Below are 20,342 nucleotides of genomic sequence, written 5' to 3'. Positions count from 1 at the left end.
ATTAACATCCTTCTGTAAGTACAGTGACTAATACTGTACAGAGTGCACTGAATGCACTTTCACCAATGTACTGTGTAACTGAAACCTCACTATTCTTGCATTCAATTCCCTTTGAAATAAAACATAACATTCTATTAGCTTTCCTCATTATTTGATATAGCTGCATACTAAATTTATGCAGTTCACACACTAGTACACTTTAATCTCTCTGCATTTCAGAGTTCTGCACCCTCTCATCATTTACATAATATGTTTCTTTTTTTCATTCTTTCTGCCAAAATGGACAATTTCACTGCATTCCATGTTATACCATTTGACAGATCTTTGCCCAATCACTTTATCTATATCCCTTCATAGGCTTCTTTTGTTCTTTTCACAACTCACTTTCCTATCTATCTTTGTGTTATCAGCAAATTTAGCTACCATACCTTCGGACCCTACATCCAAATTATTTCTATAAAATGTAAAGTGTTGACACCTCAGCACTGACCCCTGTAGCACACCACCTGTAATATCCTGCCGACCTGAAAATGACCCATTTATTCCTACTCTCTGATTCCTGTTAGTCAGCCAATGTTTCATCAATGCCAACATTTTATACTCAACACTTCAGCTTTTATTTTCTGCAATAATCTTTTGATGTGACATTTTATAAAATGCTTTCTGGAAATCTAAGTACAAAGTTCTACTGGTTCCTCTTTATCAATAGTACAAGTTACTTCTTCAAAGAACTCTATTAAATTAGTTAGATATGATTTCCTTTTGACAAAAGCATATTAGCTCTGCCTGATTACATTTAACTTATTCAAGTGCCTTATAAGAACATAAGAAATAGGAGCAAATGTAGGTCGTCTGGCCCATTGATCCTGCCCGCCATTCAGTAAAATCATAGCTGATCTTTTTGTGGACTCAGCTCTACTTACCTGCCCGCTCACCATAACACTTAATTCCTTTACTGTTCAAAAATCTATCTATATTTGCCTTAAAAACATTCAATGAGATAACTTCAACTGCTTCACTGGACAGGGAATTCCCCAGATACATAACCCTTGCGGTGAAGAAGTGCCTTCTCAGATCAATCCTAAATCTGCTATCCCTTATTTTGAGGCTATGCCCCCTAGCTCTAATTTCAACCACCAGTGGAAATATCCTTCTATTTTATCTATTCCCTTCATAATTTTAAATGTTTCTGTAAAATATCCCCTCATTCTTCTAAATTCCAAAGAGTATAGTCCTACTCTACTCAATCTCTCCTCATAAGCCAACACCCTCAACTCTGGCATCAACCCACTGAACCTCCTCTGCACAACCTCCAGTGCCAGTACATCCTTTCTAAAGTAAGGGGACCAAAACTATACAAGAGTACTCCAGGCGTGGCCTCACCAGCACCCTGCACAACTGCAGCATAACATCCCGATTTTTAAACTCTAGCCCTCTAGCAATGAAGGACAATGTTCCATTTGCCTCTTAATTACTTGCTGCACCTACGAACCAACTTTTTGTGATTCATGCACAATGACATCCAGGTCCCTCTGGACAGCAGCATGCTACGATTTTTTACCATTGAAATAATAATCCATTTTGATGTTATTCCTACCAAAATGGATGACCTCACATTTATCAACATTGTACTCCATCTTCCAGCCCCTTGCCCACTCATTTAACCTATCTACATCCCTCTGCAGACTCCATGACCTCGGCACTCATCTTAGTGTCATCTGTGAACTTTGACACGCTACACTTGGTCTCTAACTCTAACTCATATGTGTAATTTGTAAATAATTGCAGTCCTAACACTGATACCTGCGGTATACCACTAGGCACTGATGTCCAACCAGAAAAGCACCCATTTATCCACACTTTATGCTTTCTGTTAGTTGACCAGTCTTCTATCCATGGGGTAATACGTCTGTAAGGCTGCATACCTTTATCTTATGCAGCAGCCTTTTCTGCAGTACCTTGTCACATGCCTTCTGGAAATCCAGATACACCACATCCACTGGTTCTCTGTTGTCCACCATACTGGTAATGTCATCAAAGAATTCCAGTAAAAAGCCTTTAATAAGCCTTTAATTCTGCCATTTTCCCTATTACAAATGATAAGTTAATTGGCCTGTAGATTCCTGCTTCCTGCCTTCCTCCCTTTTAGAATACAGGAGTTACATTAGATATTTTCCAATCTAAAGGAAACATCCCCAAATGTAATGAATTTTGGAAAATTAAAACCAACACTAGCTACTTCTTTTAAGACCCTAAGATGAAATCCATCATGACCTGCAGACTTGACAACTCACCGTTCCAATAATTTACTCAGTACTGCTTCCCTGGTTCTTGACTTCCTCCCTCCTTTTAATTCCTGATTTGCAGCTATTTCTGGGATGCTCCTTATATCCTCTTTGTTCAGTTTGCCTATCATCGCTTTATCCTCTATTTCTAATTCCCCAGAATCATTTTCTATAGGACCAACATCGCGTTTGTTAACTCTTTTCTTATATAAATATCTGAAAAACTTTTCTGATCTGTTTTTATATTTTGTCTAACTTACTGTTGCACTCTAATTTTTCTCTCCTTATTAATCTTTTAACTGCAGATGACAGGTCCATCTCTTAGAATTTTTCTTAAGTGTTGGAATGTTTCTATTCTGCGCTTTGTGTCCCTTAAATGTTTGGCACTGCGTCTCAATTGTCCTGTCCCTTAACCTAAATTGCTACTCCACTTTCACTAGCTCTGTTTTCTTGCCCTCAGAATTGCTCATGTTTAAATTCAAAATAGTAGTTTTGGATCCACACTTTTCTCCCTTAAACTGTATGTAAATTTCAATCATATTGTGGTCACTGCTACCGAGGGGTGCTTTCACGAGGCGGTTGGTAATTAGTCCTAGCTCGTTGCTCAAAGCCAGGTCTAGTATAGCGCACTCTCTGGTTGGTGCCACACAATGCTGAGCTAAAAAATTGTCCCAAAAACATTCATTGATTTCTTTATCTTGACTACTTCTTCCTATCTGATTTTTCTGGTTAAAATTGCCATGATAGTTCTGAGGAAGGGCCACTGGACTCGAAATGTTAACTCTGTTTTCTCCTTCACAGATGCTGCCAAACCTGCTGAGCTTTTCCAGCAACTTTGTTTTTGTTCCTGATTTACAGCATCCACAGTTCTTTCGGTTTTTATGATAATTGCTATACCCTTTTGACAAGCTCCCATTATTTCTTTCTTGATACCTGTCCTATTCTACCATGTGGTTACCGTTAGGGGGGCCAGTGCACAACTTCCACAAATAACCTCTTGTATTTATCATTCCTCATCTCTTTCCAGACTGCTTCTATATCCTGGTTTCTTGAATTTAGGTTATCTCTCTATTGTGCCAAAATATCATTACTAAAACTACTCCTCCACACTTTCCAAACTTCCTGTCCTTCCTGAAAGTAATATGCCCTTCAATATTTAGATCCCAATCTAAGTCATCCTACAGCCACATGTCAATACTTATTCATCTCAGATTGTACTACTGCCTCTCAATGAGGCTAAAATATGGTCAAGGGATGGAGCTGACTGCCCTGAAGCAAAACAGTATTTTCAGGAAGAGGCAGCATTTCAGCTTGCTGAGGAACACCTCTCCAATACCTGCATCCACAATGTTGGTTGTCAGTTTGAGCCTTGTTGTTGCAAAAATATTTGAAAGCTGTTCAGTGTGTATATCCATTTTGCAGTCTTTTCTATCTCTATCTCTGTTCTCTCTCTCTCTCACCACATTGGCAACTCCAACCTCTGTCAGCAGGATTGCCAGTCTTTCAATGATGGAGGGCCTGCTATTAGCCCTCCAGCATCAGGAGCCCATTTGCCTTTCTCAATTATTCAGCAAACACAGATTCTGGTCAATAATTGACATGTTCATTAAAAATAGCTTTAGGCATTGCGTGCCAAGACAACATGGGCTAAGAACCCAGAAATGCACCCGACACCAGTGTTCCAACCCCAGAACATAAGGTGTAGCCGCTGAAGTTTGGAAGGAGTGAGCAGTTCCCAACTTTCATGCTGTTCATTCCTGCTCCTACAGCCCAACAGTAGTCTCCTAGGGTGGAATTTTCTCAGCTACTGAAAGACTTGAGCTTTGATGAAAAAGTTAGTAAAATTGGGTGATTGGCAAAAAGGAGATTTCCAATGCCAATAGCAAAATGTCCCACTTTTCAACCAAGTGTTGAACATGAAATGAGAATCTCATCAGTGAGCAGTGAGCACTATTTGCTTGCATTAGCATTCATTAACTTATCATTATTATTTAATCTTGCCTCATTTATATGCAGATTCCTATTCTCCCACCTGTTCAATAGAAACTAGACAAGGACAATTCCTGACGTGAAAATCAGAATGGTAACCTGGCAAATTCAGTTTGTCCATTGCTCCTCTGGATGATCAATGATGGCCCAGTATGTGGATGATGAAGAATTCAGTAAAACTAATGCTTTGTCACTTCAAAGAGCTTTATTAGATTTTCCCTTACTGGAATTGTCTGCCACTTGCATGCATATGGCATGGACAGCTTCATTATTAAAGAAGTTGCAGATGAAGATAAATGCCACAATCATCAGTGAACGCATCACCTCTAATCCTATGATGGAGGAAAGGTCAGTGATGAAACACCTGAAGATGGTTGGTCTTAGGACACTGCTGTGAGAAACTATGCAGCAATTTTCAAGACCTAGATTTGTTTAAGAAAGTAAAAACTTAAAATGTAAGTCATGAATAACTGTTTAATTCCCTTTACATCTAACTTCTCATTCTTCCTTAACAGAACCTCTTTCTTAGCCCTGCATATGTTGTTGGTACTCCTTTGGACCATGACAACTGGATCTTGCCCCTTCCACTTCAGCTTCCTCTCCAAACCAAGAAAATGTCCTTAACCTTGGCACTAAGCAGGCAATATAGCTTTTGGCACAAATGCTGTCAACTGCAGACAATGGTACTCCCCTATCTACAACGATAACATTCCTTTTCACTCCTCAACTTGAATGGCCCCATGAACCACAGTACACTGGTCAGTTTGCTCATCTCCTCAGTAGCATCCAGTCTTATCGACACAAGCTGCAAGAACCTTGCGCTTGTTAGACATGTGTAATAGCTGAGACTCCTTCTGCTACTTCCTGAATCATTACCCTTCTTCACACATAGTCACACACCCCTTTTTCTGACCATGGACTAAATCTGAACTATCTACTCTAACAAATGTGACTGTCTCCTAGAGAGAAAAAATTCCATCCCTAATACTTTGCTGTGTCTGAAGTTTCTGACACTGCAGGTATGATTCCAGTGGATCACACAGGTGTCCACCGTCAATCACATACTACAGCTCTAAAGCATCACCGATTTACCTTCTCTATGGTATGTTATTTAATTAATTGGGCATTCAAGTTTTGAAATATCACCCAAATGTTATTTATAGTTAAAGTTTATAATAATATTAAACATGCTATAAATTTAATTCAATACTACTATCCTCTGAGTTTTAGTTTAAACTATTGCCCTAGTTTAGAGCAAAAAAGACCAGGAAAATTCATCTACCTGCTTACCTAATTAATGTCTTTAGACCTCAACTCTTAGGTTGTCTCTTGTTAAATCTTTTAGACCGCTCCGCCTTGAAATGACATAACTGCATTACTTCCCTCAATCACTGATTTCTGTGGTATTCTGTGAAATCTGGCCTCCCTGTTATTTCCTCTGTGCGTTTAAAAATCCCCTTATTTCATTTTCTTCAATTTTATTCGAGCTGCTTGATACCACTCTTTGTCAAATGCCATCTTGATGTCAAAGGCAGTCACGATCATCTCACTTCTGGATTTCAACATTTTTGCCCATTCTTGTTGAAGTAGATCAATAGCTGAATCTCCCTGACAGAACCCAAACTAACCATCATTTATTGGATTATAAGTGAGTAAAATAACACTTGATAGCACTGTTGCTAACATCCTTCATCACTTCCTTGATTTTTGAGAGTAAACCAAAAGCACGTCAATTGACCAGACTGGATTTGTCTTGCTTTTTGTAGAAATGGCATCTCATGCAATTTTCTAAACTGTAGGGTAAATGTTAGTGCTGTAGCTACTTGAAACAATTTGGTTACATGTACAGTTTATTCAAAAACTAAGTCTTCAGCATTACAGTGACAGTATTGTCAGGGCATATAGACTTTGCCATATTCCACGTGTTCAACCATTTCTTGGTCTCACATTGAGTGAATCAAGCTGTCTGAAGACTGACATCTATAATATGGGCACCTCCAGAGGAGGCTGAGATGGATCATTCCATCAGTTCCTTCTATCACCCAACTTTTTTACATTGCAACCAATGATTACAGTTCAGAAGTATTATATTAACTGTGAAGTGTTTGGGTAGTCATGAAAATGCTGTACAAATATGTATTATTTCTTTTTTGTAAAAAAAATATAATTAGCATTTCCATTTGAAGTAACTCCTTTTGGGATTTATGTGAGTGCACGAATAAGTGCATTGAAAATGATAAATGTACAGAATTAAGTCCAAGTTTCTTTGCACACAGGGCATCAAAAGTCATAGAGTTATATGGCATGGAAACAGATCCTTCAGTCAAACTTGTCCATGCTGACCAGGTTTCCCAAACTGATCGAGTCCCGTTTGCCTGCATATGGCCAATATCCATCCAAACCTTTCCTATTAACATACCCATGCAGATACCTTTTAAATGTTGTAATTGGATTCATCTCTACCAGTTCCTCTGACAGCTCATTCCATATATGCACCACCCTCTGTGAGGAAGTTGCTGCTCAGGTTCTTTTTTAAATCTTTCCCTTCTCACGTTAAACTTATGCCCTCAAGTTTTGGACTCCCCTACCCTACGGAAAAGATCTTCCTGAGATTTCAGAGTGAGTTGTAGGGGTCAGCTGAAATTGTCCTTTGCAATGGCAATAGAACTGGGGATATTTAAGAAAAAACAGAGGGTTGGAGTGGGTTTGGATGGTGAGGAAGGGTGATTTCAGGACTGAGTGAAAAGGAACACGGACTCCAGTACTGGGAGAAAACAGTATGTGTGTCTCTGGAATATGCAGGCTGATTTATTATGTGTTTGGAGTCTAACTCTATTTGCTCTCCTGTGATAATGCTCTTTTATTTACAGCTAGATCTATACCCAACTTCTCACAGACCCTGTTAGATTTGCAATGCCCATTATACAAAGACACCCAAGATCCCTTTGTCCATCCCATTTCCTAATCTATCACCATTTCAATAATTCTCTACCATTCAGTTCTTCCTACCAAAGAGGACAACTTCACAGTTATTCATGTTTAGCTGCAACTGCCTTGTATTTGTCCACTCACTCAACCTGTATAAATCACCCTGAAGCTTCTTTATGTCCTCCTCATCAATTACATTCCTAGTTTTGTGTCATCACCAAAAATTGTACCAACTTTTCCTATGGTCAGTAAATGTGAATAATATTGTGTCAGAATTCCTAAAGAGACAGAAGTTGCTTGATTACATCAAAAGCCTTTTGCTGGTCAACCTTCCAACACCATTGTTGACTCTGGTGAAGAACGATCTGAGGGCTCATTAACCTCGACCAGTTGAGGTGTGGTGAAAATGACAGACCTTGACATCAAGGCCAGATTCGACCAAGTGTGGCATCAAAGAGTCCTAGCAAAACTGGAATCAATGGATATATCAGGCAAACTCTCCGCTAGTTGAAGTCATACCTGGCACATAGGAAGATAGTTGTGGTTGTTGAAGGTCAGTCATGTCAGTTCAGGATATCTCTGCGGGAGTTCCTCAGGATAGTGTCCTAGGCCCAAACATTGTCAGCTGCTTCATCAATGACTTTCTCTCCATTATAAGGTGAGAAGTGGGGATGTTCGCTGATGATTGCACATGTTCAGCACCATTCTTTACGCCTCAGATACTGAAGCAGTCCATGTTCAAATGCAATAAGATATGGGCAATATCCAGACTTCAGCTGACAAGTGGCAAGTAAGGAGCAAATTACTGCAGATGCTGGAATTTGTACTTAAAAAATACTGGAAATCACAGTGGGTCAGGTAGCATCCATGGAGAGAGGGCAAGCTACGATTTTGAATTTAGATGACTCTGCATTAGAGCACCAAATGGCAAGTAACAGTCACGCCACACAAATATCAGGCAATGACTGTCACCAATAACAGACAATCTAATCATCACACCTTGATATTCAATGGTGTTACCATCATTGAATTCCTCATGACATCGTGGGAATTACCATTGACCAGAAACTCACCTGGACTCGCCACATAAACACAGTAGCTACAAGTGTAGGTCAGATGCTGGGAATGCTACAGCAACTAACTCATCTCCTGACTTCCCAAAGCCTGTCCATCATCTACAAGACACAAGCCAAGAGTGTGATGGAATACTCTGCACTTGCCAGGATGGGTGCAGCTCCAACAGCACTCAAGAAGCTTGACACCATCCAGGACAAAGCAGCCAGCTTGATTGGCACCACATCCACAAAACGTCTACTCCCTCCACCACTGAATACCATACTACATGCATTGTTCAAATGCAAAATGTTCTCACTTTGGAAAGAATTAAGAAACTTTTGCAGAATTGAAATGCGTAGCATACAAGCCTATGTGCCAAGTGCTGGAAAATGAGATTAGAATAGATGAATGTTTGATAACTAATCTCGACAAGATAGGCCAAAGGGTTTCTTCCCATGCTGTAAAAACTCTGTGATTCTAAAAATAGCAAGCAGTGGTTAATACTTTATCATGAGGAAAAATTTGAACAAAACTTGTGAAACAAAACCATTTTTTGAGTTGATTCATAAGGAGCTATAATGCAAAATGCTTCCTGGACAAACTTGAACTCACACAGACCTCTGCTGCCTGTATTCTGATTCACATGGAGTCCTATTCATCGATCACTGCTACACTTGCTGATCTAGCAAGTCTAGCCACACTCAGTCTTTAAAATTCTTATTCTTCTTTACAACTCCTTCCATGTCTCTTGTCTCTGCCTATCCCTGAAATCTTCTCTAGCCCTACAACTATCCAAGATTTCTGTGCTCCTCCAATCAGATTTTCAGTGCAGCCCAAATTCCTTTGCTGTTTTATTGATGGGTATGCCTTCAGACACCTAGGCCCTAAATTCTGTAATGTTCTCCATAAATCGCTAACTTTTTTTTCCTCCTTTATGATGATTCATTAAACCTATTTCTGATCAACTCTTTGGGCACCTATATCAATATCTCCTTTTGTGACTTTGTGTCAAGTGTTATTTAATAATGCCCCTGTGAACCATTTTGGGATGTTTGCCATGTTAAAAGCCTTATATAGATGCAAATTGCTGCAGTTGGATAATTAAAAGATTGCATAAATAAGTAAACCACAGCCATTTAATCTTAGTAGTCAAGAAGTTTATATATCCTTCGAACCAAAGGAATTATTATTAGGTAAATCATTTCAGAACACAGTTACATCAAGATTGATATTGTGCTGTGCTAACAGGTCTACAAACTTAACAAATCTTTCCACATTAGGTTAAGTGATTCAGTTTCTTGGACTGAGTTATTTTGCACGTTGCGCCTGTTACAGTATTTGTATCTGATTTCAAGGAATTGGCTTGTCTGACCTTGGTTTTATGCTCATGTTGCCCAAACTAGCAGGGTGGTCTTGAGCTGAAATATCTTGAAGGTTATACTGGGACCTCACAATGCACTGGCCGACTATGATGGGTTAAGGGGTGATGTGATGAACACAATGTGCAGCATTGGCTAAATGAAAGTGTCTGCTGTATTTTGGATGTTTACTCAGTCATTTTCCCTAGTGGTTGACTGGTTGGTGTAATCCCAATTGTGTCTGCCTTTTAAGCTGTAGTAAAATATACTCTTTTGTTTTAGAAGCATATTTTAAGTTTTATATAACATTTGGCTATTCACTCTTTCTCATGAATTAACTTCATTCTTTGTAAGGAATTACGTACTAAAATTAGCACAATGTTTTGTTTAATTTGGCCAGTGAGCATAACATTGCCATAGATTGCTTATCTCAATTACCCAGCCACACGCATAACCATTCCCTTAAGAGCTTTAATAATTTGTGTGCATTTCAACTTTCCAAACTCTTCAACTAACTTTAGAGAACAGTAGTAAATTCTCTTTGCCCTCTCCTGTGATAGATGTTACATTGATAAATTCCCCCCATGACTGTTGACCCAGCTGTTTGTTCAAGTGCTTGTGCAACAGGTGTTGTTTTCATGGCCACCCTGACAGTAACACAAACTGTTTAGTAGTTGTGCTGACCTCTGAGCTATTGTCATCGATGCAAAGCACATTGGGTGTCATTTTTCAAATGTGTCAGAGCTGTTAAAGGCTATGGGCCAGAAAATGCCAGTACAGTACTAAGCTTATGTCTGTTTCAATCACAATGTTCTGTCACCAGAAGAAGTGCATTAATGCATTATTGTTTTAATTTTCTATTGATACAGAAATCCAAAAAAGAAAAAAAAGTTACTTGTTTTTAAAAGAAAAGTCTTTTCCAGTACCTTACCTAAACAAGATTAACGTTGCTGTAATTGTTCAAATTACTTACAATGACTTTACTGTCCTAATCTTGGGCATTTGTTCAATATTTTCTCAATAAATATTGATTGATGTGATTCCCACGGTTGCTGAATTGAGTACAAATGGGCCATAAAATTGGTGGGGTGCACAAACTAGGCAGAACAGTGGGCTAAATGTTAACATTTCACCTCCGGTATTCAAACCAGTCTAGATTGATGAGAAGAATATTTGGTATTTTATAAGGCTCCTAAGTAAAATTACACTGACCTGTGTAAATCCAATTTCTACTGTGCACAAGCTAACAGTATGTTGATTTGTTAATTTGGAAATGGTCGATTTGTGTAGTAGTACATTGTACCAAATTCTGGATTTGTCTTGGGTATTCTCAGGTATAATAGTGTTGTTCACTACAGTAATTGGTCCAAGTACCTTATACTTAGGAAAGTGCCTATGTATTTTTTTTTATTCATTAATGGGACGAGGGCATCGCTGGCTAGGCAGCATTTATTCCCCATCCCTAATTGCCCAGAGGGCAGTTCAAAGTCAACCTCATTGCTGTAGGTCTGGAGTCGCATGTAGGCCAGACCAGGTAAGGATGGCAGTTTCCCTCCCTGAAGGACATTAGATTTTCCGAATATCGACAATGGATTCATGGTCATCATTAGATTCTTAATTCCAGATATTTTATTGAATTCAAATTCTACCATCTGCCTATTTTAAATAGTTTAAGCTGGAAGTATAACATTCTTAGTCACTTGCAATGCAATGAGGAGATTATGTCTTTCACTTACACCCTTGTGATTCTCCAGACTTTCAAAACTAGACTAAAATATTCAGTGAGACAAGAGCATGGACAAATAATTAAGCTATATTGCATTACAGCAAGCTTAAAAAAATAAATTTTGCCTTGATTCATCAGTCAAAAGAACCCCCTTGCAAAAAGAGAAATAAGGAATTGGATTTTAACCCCACCCTCTCCCCCAGCCAGCTAATGCATAATCAAGAATATAGCTGGGTTAACCTAATTAAGAAACTACTCCACCCACGCCCACCACCACAAAATATGGTACCCCCATTCTGTGCTTCCTTCCCGCACCTTTAAGACCCAAGTCTCCAGCGCCTTCCTACCCCTTCCTAGGATGCCTAATCTCTCCATGCCCATAAGTCCCAGACTTGCTAGAGACCTGTATCTATGCCGCCTTCTTCATAGGATAGTTTGAAGTCATTGCAGTGTCTGCTATTTAATACTAGCACCACTGGATCACAAGAACCGTCAGTTAATCAGATTAGTCAGCAGCTGCCAAGGACAGGACTTTCTTCACTGAGAAGCTGAAGTCCCACAGTGAGTTTAAGGTTTCCCACCAAGTAATATTGATGCAAGTCAGCTTTTTAAAAGTCTTTTAACTTGTGACTGATTTTTCTAGTGTGGTGTGAATGAAGTGCCAGCACCCTTACCTTGGTGAAATTCACCACAATAAAACAATGTACCATACTATGTCTGGTAATTGAATCAATTATTTATAATTGTCCTTCAGACCAGCATTGAGTTTAAAATGAGCAAGTTTCCCCACAGGAAGCCAGGTTTCTTCCCCAGACCTACTAAGCTGGTGAATTGTTTGCCTATGTGTCTTTTTGACCTTTTTCAATGGGATGGCAATCTATTTAATTCCTTCTGCAATCAGTGGTCCCCTGGTTAGCCTTTCATGAAAACCAGCAATCTCATTCCCTCAAATTTAAGCAAAAATACTGAAAGTACTCAGCTGATTAGTGTTATGACCCGGCCCCCGGCATGTTACCCAAGTTATTACAGTTCCAGATGAATGCTCCAAATTGTTCAAGCTCCCAAGTGAGGAGGAATAAAATGGCTGTGCTTCTTTATTCACTCATCTTCTCAGTTAGTTGCAACGTTGTTAATTTAAAATGGATCCCTCCATTAGAGATGCCTTTCTGACAGACCAAATGAATTTGTTTTAAAAGGAGCTAATTTAATCAGGCTCTCTTGATTTAGCAAAAAAGTGAGTTTATTAATTAGTAAATGTGTGACGGAAAAGTTACAACACACACAGATTAGAAATAAGAAGTGAGTCCAAAAACAGATAAAAGTTAAAAGGCTGTCTCGTTTTTTTTGTAAAGAAGTTGATAGTGGAACACTGATATTTGAGGAGTCAATTGGTTTTGCACTGAGTTGAAATTCTTTTGTCCTGTTTCCTTTTCCTGCATGCCAATGCCTCAGCAACCTCTACTCTTGCTTCCCTCTGTGCCACTAGATGGACCTTATCCAGTCTAGGTACCTCATAAAATTTAAGGCCAGATAGCCTATCCAATACCTCCTCCTGATAAATTTTAAATGCTTCAAGTGTCTGAATTATTTTTTCTTTCACCAGGATCTTGATAGCATCTTCTTTATTAAACTCAGAAGTATTCATTTCACACCTCAGTTATGTCCCCATAAATTTCCTTTCTGGTACTTAATGAACCACACTTGTCTTCTTAATTCTCTTTCACTAATTATATGTTATAAAAGACTGCAGCCTTCCTTTTTATGTAAGCTGCCAGTTTCTTTTCGTAGTCTTTCTCGGCATCTTTTGGTTGCTTTCTCACCTCTCTGAACCTTTCACATTCAGCCTGGTTCTAGGCTATAGAATCCTTACGATACTTGTTTTATATTTGTGCTATATTGTAAGTATTGTGAACATAGTTTTTCTTTTTCATCTAAATCCCTATTTCTTTTATCATGCAGGGAGCTACAATTTTATTTGCTTTACCTTTCCTCTTTGATTGAATATACCTTGACTGTCTCCTATCGCTTTATGGAAGGCTGTCCATTGTTTAGTTACCATTTTTCCTGCCAGCCTTTGATTCCAATTTATCAGCTATCTCAGAGACTATTGAGCTGGAATGGAAGCAAGTCATCCAGACTTCCTAAGAAAGAGAATGTATCATGATAAAAGAGCATCCAGTGGTTCACAACAGTTTTACATCTATTCAACTCACTGGGCAGAATTCTGTGCCTCCCCTTGGCAAGTTTGGTGTCAGGGGAGGTGGCGGGTCAGAACTCTGCTTCCTTCCCACCTCCACCCCAGTTAAGTCCATTATTAATGTCCAATTAAGGGTTCCATTGCATTGCTAATGATATTAATCCAGTCATGAGTGGGTATGGAGCTCACCATACAGGTGGGGGAACACAATAAACAAATCTATGTAGGATTACTAACGGGTTCTTCTGGAGGTGGTGGGGTTCTGCTGAGAGTTACTACTTTGCCTTTGCTGCCAATCCCTTTCCCCATGCAAACCCTCAACATCATTCGTTCTGGCCTGGGATGCAGCAATGGTCCTCACCTCAGGTGCATCTCATTACCGGCAGCAGCTACCATCTTAAGACTGGAAGACCATATGATGTAGAGGTAGAAGTAGGCCATTCTGCCCATTGAGTCTTCCCACCTTTCAATGAGATCATACCATTATATTAATTCTCAACTCCATTTTCCTGCCTTATTCCTATAATCTTTGGTCCCTTATTTATTAAAAATCCAGCTGAACCAGGAATATATTTAACAACCCAACCTTAACGGCTCTCTGCAGTAAAGAGTTCCACAGGTTGACTACCCTCTCTGCCTTAAATGGGTGACCACTTATTCTGGTTCTAGAATCTTCCACAAGGGAAGCAACTCTCCCCTAACAACATGTGCAGTAAAGCTCCGCTCATTCTTCTAAATGAGTACATTGAGAAGAACCTACTCAGTCTCTCCTCGTAAGAAAGTCCATCCATATCCAGAAACAAACTAGTGAACCTTCTCCGGTCTACTCCATTGCCACTATATCTTTCCTTAGATAAGAGGACCAAAACTATTAACAGTATTGTAGCTATAGTGTGACTACTGTCTGCACTTGTCACATTTAAGCCTGTAAACCTAATAGTAAACATTATACTCACCTTGCCGGAACATATCAGGTCATTGCTCAGAATTGGAGCCATGTTAAGTGGGATCACCCATGGATGCTCAAGTTACCAGCAATTTCTGTACATGCCTTCTTGTTTTGATGAACTGGTGTGTGAGCCTTTCCAGCCTGGAGCAGTACCTCCAGGGAGGCATTAATGAAACCACTCCTTCTGTAATGTCACATTTGTTGTCATCTCTGCCATTGACAGGACTCTTTTGCAGTTTTTCCTAGGACTGTTTACCATGTTCCATGTTTGATGCATTGTACCTGGATCTTAGCAAGGCTTCTGACAAGGTTCCATATGGCAGACTGGTCAACAAATTAAAACCTCATAAGATCTAAGAGAAAATTGGAAGTTGGATCCAAAATTGGCTCAGTGGCATGAGTTATTTCTGTGATTGGAAGGCTGTTTTGCGGAGGGTTTTGCAAGGCTGAATAGTGGGCCCCTTGCCATTGTTGGTTAGACCTGTAAGAGGCCTGATTCAGAAGTTTGCAGATAATGTGAAAATTGGTCATCAGATTAATAATGAGGATGAAAGCCATCAACTAAATGAAGATGGCAATGGAATGATCAAGTGGACGGAAAATGGCAAAATGGAATTTCATCTGAGGAAATGTGAGGTAATGCATTTGGAAAGGACAAAGAAATATACAATAAAAAAAATGATGGATGCTCAGAAGTGTGGAGTAACAGAAGGATCTTGAATTGCACGTCCATAGGTCCCAAATTCTGTGAAACAAAAAGAAAAGGTCGTCACAAAGTCATTTGGGATTTATCCTTTCTAGCTAAGGCCTAGAGTATAATATTGGGGTTATTTTTTTCAATTCCTTAAGTATAGGGAACAGAGTTAGTCTGTTAAATACTTTCTGTATTTAAATTTAAGCAGCAAAATATATCTGGATAAAAGAATTTAGATCTAGAAATGTCACTGTATGAAAGTACACAAAAGAAGCCATTAATATATTTGAAATAAATTGTTTAAACTCTAAGTTGAAATGGTAGACAAAATAATGTCATACAAATGCAGTGTCTGTTTGTGAATCTTGAACACTGTAATTTCTAGGCTGAGAAGTTTTCTATTTCAATTAAGATTTTAATACAAAACTGAAATTTTACGTTTAAAAGATAGTAAGCACACTGTTGGTTGAGCAAAGTGATTGAATTCTTCGCGAAAATAAAATCTGACAAATCAGCGGAGGTATAACGCAGCACACTTCTCAGCCAAATAACATAAATGTTTGGCATTTCTTTATTTTAAAATAGAGCTAATGTTCCAGAAGAATGTAAGAGATCAGTACAGCCTCCAAAGCCAGTAACATCAGAGTGCTCACATCTCTGTAGAAATGGACATTGTACTCCAACAGGAAAATGCTGCTGTAGTCCAGGCTGGGAGGGAGAGTTCTGCAGAGTGGGTAAGTAGGTTCTCTTGCATTTTTGAAAAAAATATAAAATATTGTAGACCAAAGGAATGGCATAATGCTATAAAGCAACTTTTATTCCTGATCAATTTGTAAGCAAGAATTAAGTCAGCTACATTATTACTGTTCTGCAATATTAATGCAACATTTGCTCGAATCAAACCATTTATACTCTGGCTTCTTTTATCACATGACCATATTCAATGAAAGAAAACATAAGTAACATCTATGTCCTTCTGGCTTTCCGTCCATTGCATGTATCTTTCATTCAGTTTCTTTAGGGAACCTACATGATCACCTCACTTTTTAATGTCAGGCTGCTGCCACAAAGCAGCAAACAACATCTGATTTTAGTCAGTAGGCTTCAATTTTATTATATAGGAAGTCTTATAGTCCACCTTAGATTTAACATAAAAATCAAAAGCATTATTTTGTTCAGCAAAAATTTGTGTTCATTGTCAAGGGGTTTCTCCAACTGATGATCACAACTGAGGTATTTTCTTCAGCTACTTGAATTCTCACATTTTCTAATGAAGATCTGAAAAAGGGATTTTGAGAAAAAATGAAACAAAAAAATCATTTCAACGCTAAGTCAAAAGAACATTCCTAAATTGCTGTGCCATTTTCTCTTTCAATGATCACTTTCCCAAGTAAAAAATAGCCCAGAGTCCAGAAAAAAGGGACTCTGGCAAAATTTTCTTCTTTAATTTCCAATTGGTATTTTACTTCAATAATGAAAATAGCATTTGATGATTGATTGATTGATTGTCACGTGTACCGAAGTACTGTGAAAAGCTTTGTTTATGGGCAACACCGGCAGATCATAGTAAGCAAGGATGTAAAGATCAGAGATTGTAAAAAGACTTGGACAGAGGCGCACAGATTACATTGCACAGGGTGTGCGCTAAGCGAGATCAACGTTAGCAAGATTAGCATGATTTGAGGCTAGAGAGTCCATTCATCAGTCTAATAGCGGCCGGGAAGAAGCTGTTCCTGAACCTGCTGGTGCATGTATTCAGGCTTCTGTATCTACTACTGGGTGGAAGAGTTTGCAAGAGATCAATACCAAGGTGCACTGGGTCTTTGATGATGTTGGCAGCCTTTCCGTGGCAGTGAGCCGTGTAAATGGAGTCCATGGATGGAAGGTTGTCTTCTGTGATGGTCTGGGTTGTGCACACCACTTTCTGAAGTTTCTTACGGTCCAGGGCAGAGCAGTTGCTATACCAGGCCATTATGCACCAGCTCAGTATGCTTTCAGTAGTGCATCTGTAAAAATTGGTGAGGGTCCTTATGGACATGCCAAATTTCCTGAGCTACCTGAGGAGGAAGAGGTGTTATTGTGCCTTCTTGACCATCACAGCTACATGGGAAGTCCACAACAGGTTGTCAGTTATTATTACTCCGAGGAACTTGATGCTTTACACCCTCTCAACAAACCCAAATGTGAAGAACAAGCATGATCTTAATCCAACCAAGCTGATTGGATAAGTAGTAGGGGATAGACTAAACTATTAACAAACTCTTATTCTGCTTACACATCAGTGCAGAAATTACATCTATGTTACAGATAATTAGGAGCAGGAGTAGGCAATTCAGGCCCTCCAGCCTACCCTGCCATTCAATATGATCATGTCTGATATCACTTCAGCCTCAGCTCCATTTTCCTGCCCACTCGCCGGGATCCTTCAACCCATTACTAATTAAAAATCTGCCTATATCCTCCATAAATTTGCTCAATATTCCAACATTCACCGCATTTGGGGTAGTAAATTCCATAATTTCACGACCCTTCAAATGAAATAATTTCTCCTCATCTCTGTTTTAAATCTGCTACCCCATCCTAAAAGTATGACCAGTTGTTCTGGATTGCCCTACAAGGAAATATACTTTCTATATCTACTTTGTCAATCCCCTTTAACATGATACATACCTCAATTAGATTTCCTCTCATCCAAACTCCACAGAGCATTGACCTAAATACAACTACACCCACCCTCAAGTAAGGGAACCAAAACTGCATGCAATACTCCAGGTCAGGTCTCACTAATGCCTTGTAGAGTTGCAGCAACACTTAATTACTTTATTCCTTTAGCAATAAATACCAACATTCTATTTTTCTTCCTTAATTCCTGCTGTATCTGCATACTAGTTTCCTGCAACTCATGCACAAGGACACTGAGGCACTCTGTAGTTTCTCTCCATTTAGATAATAAGTTGTCTTTCGACCAAAATAGACAACGTCACCTTATCTGTGTTAAACTTTCTTTGCCAAATTTTGGCTTATTTGCCTAACCTATCCATACCCATTTGTTATTTCTTTATTGCAACTTATTTTCCCACCTATTTTAGTGTCATCTACAAATTTGGCTATAGCATCTTCTATCCCTGCATCCAAATCATTAGTATAGATTTCAATAGTTGGTGTCAGAGTTGGGGAAGTTACCAGAAAGATTGATGAGGGCAGAGCAGTAGACATTGTTTACTTGGATTTTAGTAAAGCCTTCAACAAGGTCGCACATGGTACACTAATTAGTAAAGTTAGGTCACATGATTCAGGGTGAGTTTGCCAATTGGAAACATAATTGGCTTAACAGCAGGTGACAGAGAGTGACAGTGGAGGGTTGCTTTTCGGACTGGACGCCTGTCACAGGCGGTGTTCCACAGGGATTGGTTCTGGGTCCTCTTTTGTTTGTCATTTATGTAAAATGATTCGGATGAGAATATAGAAGGCATGGTTAGTACGTTGGCAGATGACACCAAAATTAGTGGCATAGCAGACAGTGAAGAAGGTTTTCTAAGATTATAAAGAGGTCTTGTTCAAATGAATCAATGGACTGAAAAATGGCAGAGTTCAATACAGATAAATGCAAGGTGTTGCTTTTTGGTACAACAAACAGGGACAGAGCTTATATAATTAATGGTAGGGCTTTGGGTAGTGCTGTGGAAGAGAGGGACCTAGGGGTTCAGATACATAATTCTTTGAAATTTGCATCACATATAGACAGGGTAGTTAAAAAGGCGTTTGGCACGCATGCCTTCATTACTCAGTCCTTTGAGTATAGGAATTGTGAAGTCAAGTTGAGGTTGTACAGGACATTGGTGAGGCCTCTTCTGGATTACCATGTCCAGTTCTGGTCACCCAGTTATAGGAAGGATATTATTAAGCTGGAGAGGGTTCAGAAAAGTTTTACCAGGATGTTGGTGGGAATGGAAGATTTGAGTTATAAAGAAAGGCTGGATAGGCTGGGACTTTTACACTGGAACATAGGAGGTTGAAAGGTGACCTGATAGAAGTTTATAAAATCATGAAGGGTAATGATAGGGTTAATGGTAGGTATCTTTTCCTTAGGTTGTGGGATGTCAAGACTAGGGGACACATTTTTAAGGTGAGAGGAGAGAGATTTAAAAAAGACATGAGAGGCAATTTTTTTTTACACAGAGGGTGGTTCGCATATGGAATGAACTTCCTGAAGAAGTGGTAGATGTGGGTACAATCACAACATTTAAAAGACATTTAGATAGGTACGTGAATAGGAGAAATTTGGAGTGATATGGGCCAGGAGCAGGCAGGTGGGACAAGTTTAGTTTGGGATTATGTTTGGCATGGACTGGTTGGGCTGAAGGGCCTGTTTCCATGCTGTATAACTCTATGACTAAACCCTGTAGCACCCCACTAGTTGTACCTTGCCGACCAGAAAAAGACCTATTTATCCTGACTTTCTGCTTTCCATTGGTTAGCCAGTCTTCTATCCTAGCTAGTAAATTACCCCAACCCCATGTGATCTTACCTTGTGTATTAACCTTTAGTGCAGCACCTTATCAAATGCATTTGAAAGTCCAGATATACTGCTTCTACTGCTCCCATTATTCACTTTGCATGTTACACCTTCAAAGAATTCTAATAAATTAGTTAATCATAATTTGTTCTTTATAAACTATAGATTGTGTTTTGACTTTCCAAATATCCTGTTATTATTTTCTTAATAACAGATGACAAATGACAGATGTTAAACTAATTGTTCTATAGTTTCCTACTTTCTGCCTCCCTCCTGTTTGAATAAGGGTGTTATCTTAGCATTTTTCCAATCCACTGGAACCTTTCCTGCATTGCGGGAATTTTGAAACAGTATAACCACTGTCTGTGCTATTCAGCTTTCCCCAATATTAATTCACCAGTTTCATCCTCAAATGGACAAGCATGCACTTTAGCTGCTCCCTTAATTTTCATATACTTACATAAGCTTTTGTTATCCATTTTTATATTTTGCATTAGTTTTCCTTCATAATTTACCTTTTGCTGTTTTTATCACTTTTTTTTATCAATCCTTTCACCTACTTTAGAAGTTTCCCAATCTTCCAGTCTGTCACTAGCCTTTGCAATATGGTATGTCTTAATTTTTGTCTTTATGTTATCTTTAAC

At 38.9% G+C, this 20,342-nt stretch overlaps 1 protein-coding gene across 1 annotated transcript in view; it reads left to right on the top strand.

Annotated features, from left to right (window-relative positions):
- Positions 1 to 20,342, top strand: part of LOC109913138 (hedgehog interacting protein) — a 166,038-nt gene that overhangs the window by 116,025 nt on the left and 29,671 nt on the right. Inside the window, exon 11 of the mRNA XM_048607389.1 lies at positions 15,768 to 15,916. Within this exon, the coding sequence (XP_048463346.1) occupies positions 15,768 to 15,916 (149 nt within the window). The remainder of the gene's footprint in view (positions 1 to 15,767; positions 15,917 to 20,342) is intronic.

Source organism: Rhincodon typus, chromosome 1 (assembly GCF_021869965.1).
Source record: "Rhincodon typus isolate 14 chromosome 1, sRhiTyp1.1, whole genome shotgun sequence".
Lineage (NCBI taxonomy): Eukaryota > Metazoa > Chordata > Chondrichthyes > Orectolobiformes > Rhincodontidae > Rhincodon > Rhincodon typus.
Note: the sequence above shows the minus strand (reverse complement) of the source record. Positions and strands in the feature narration are given on the sequence as shown.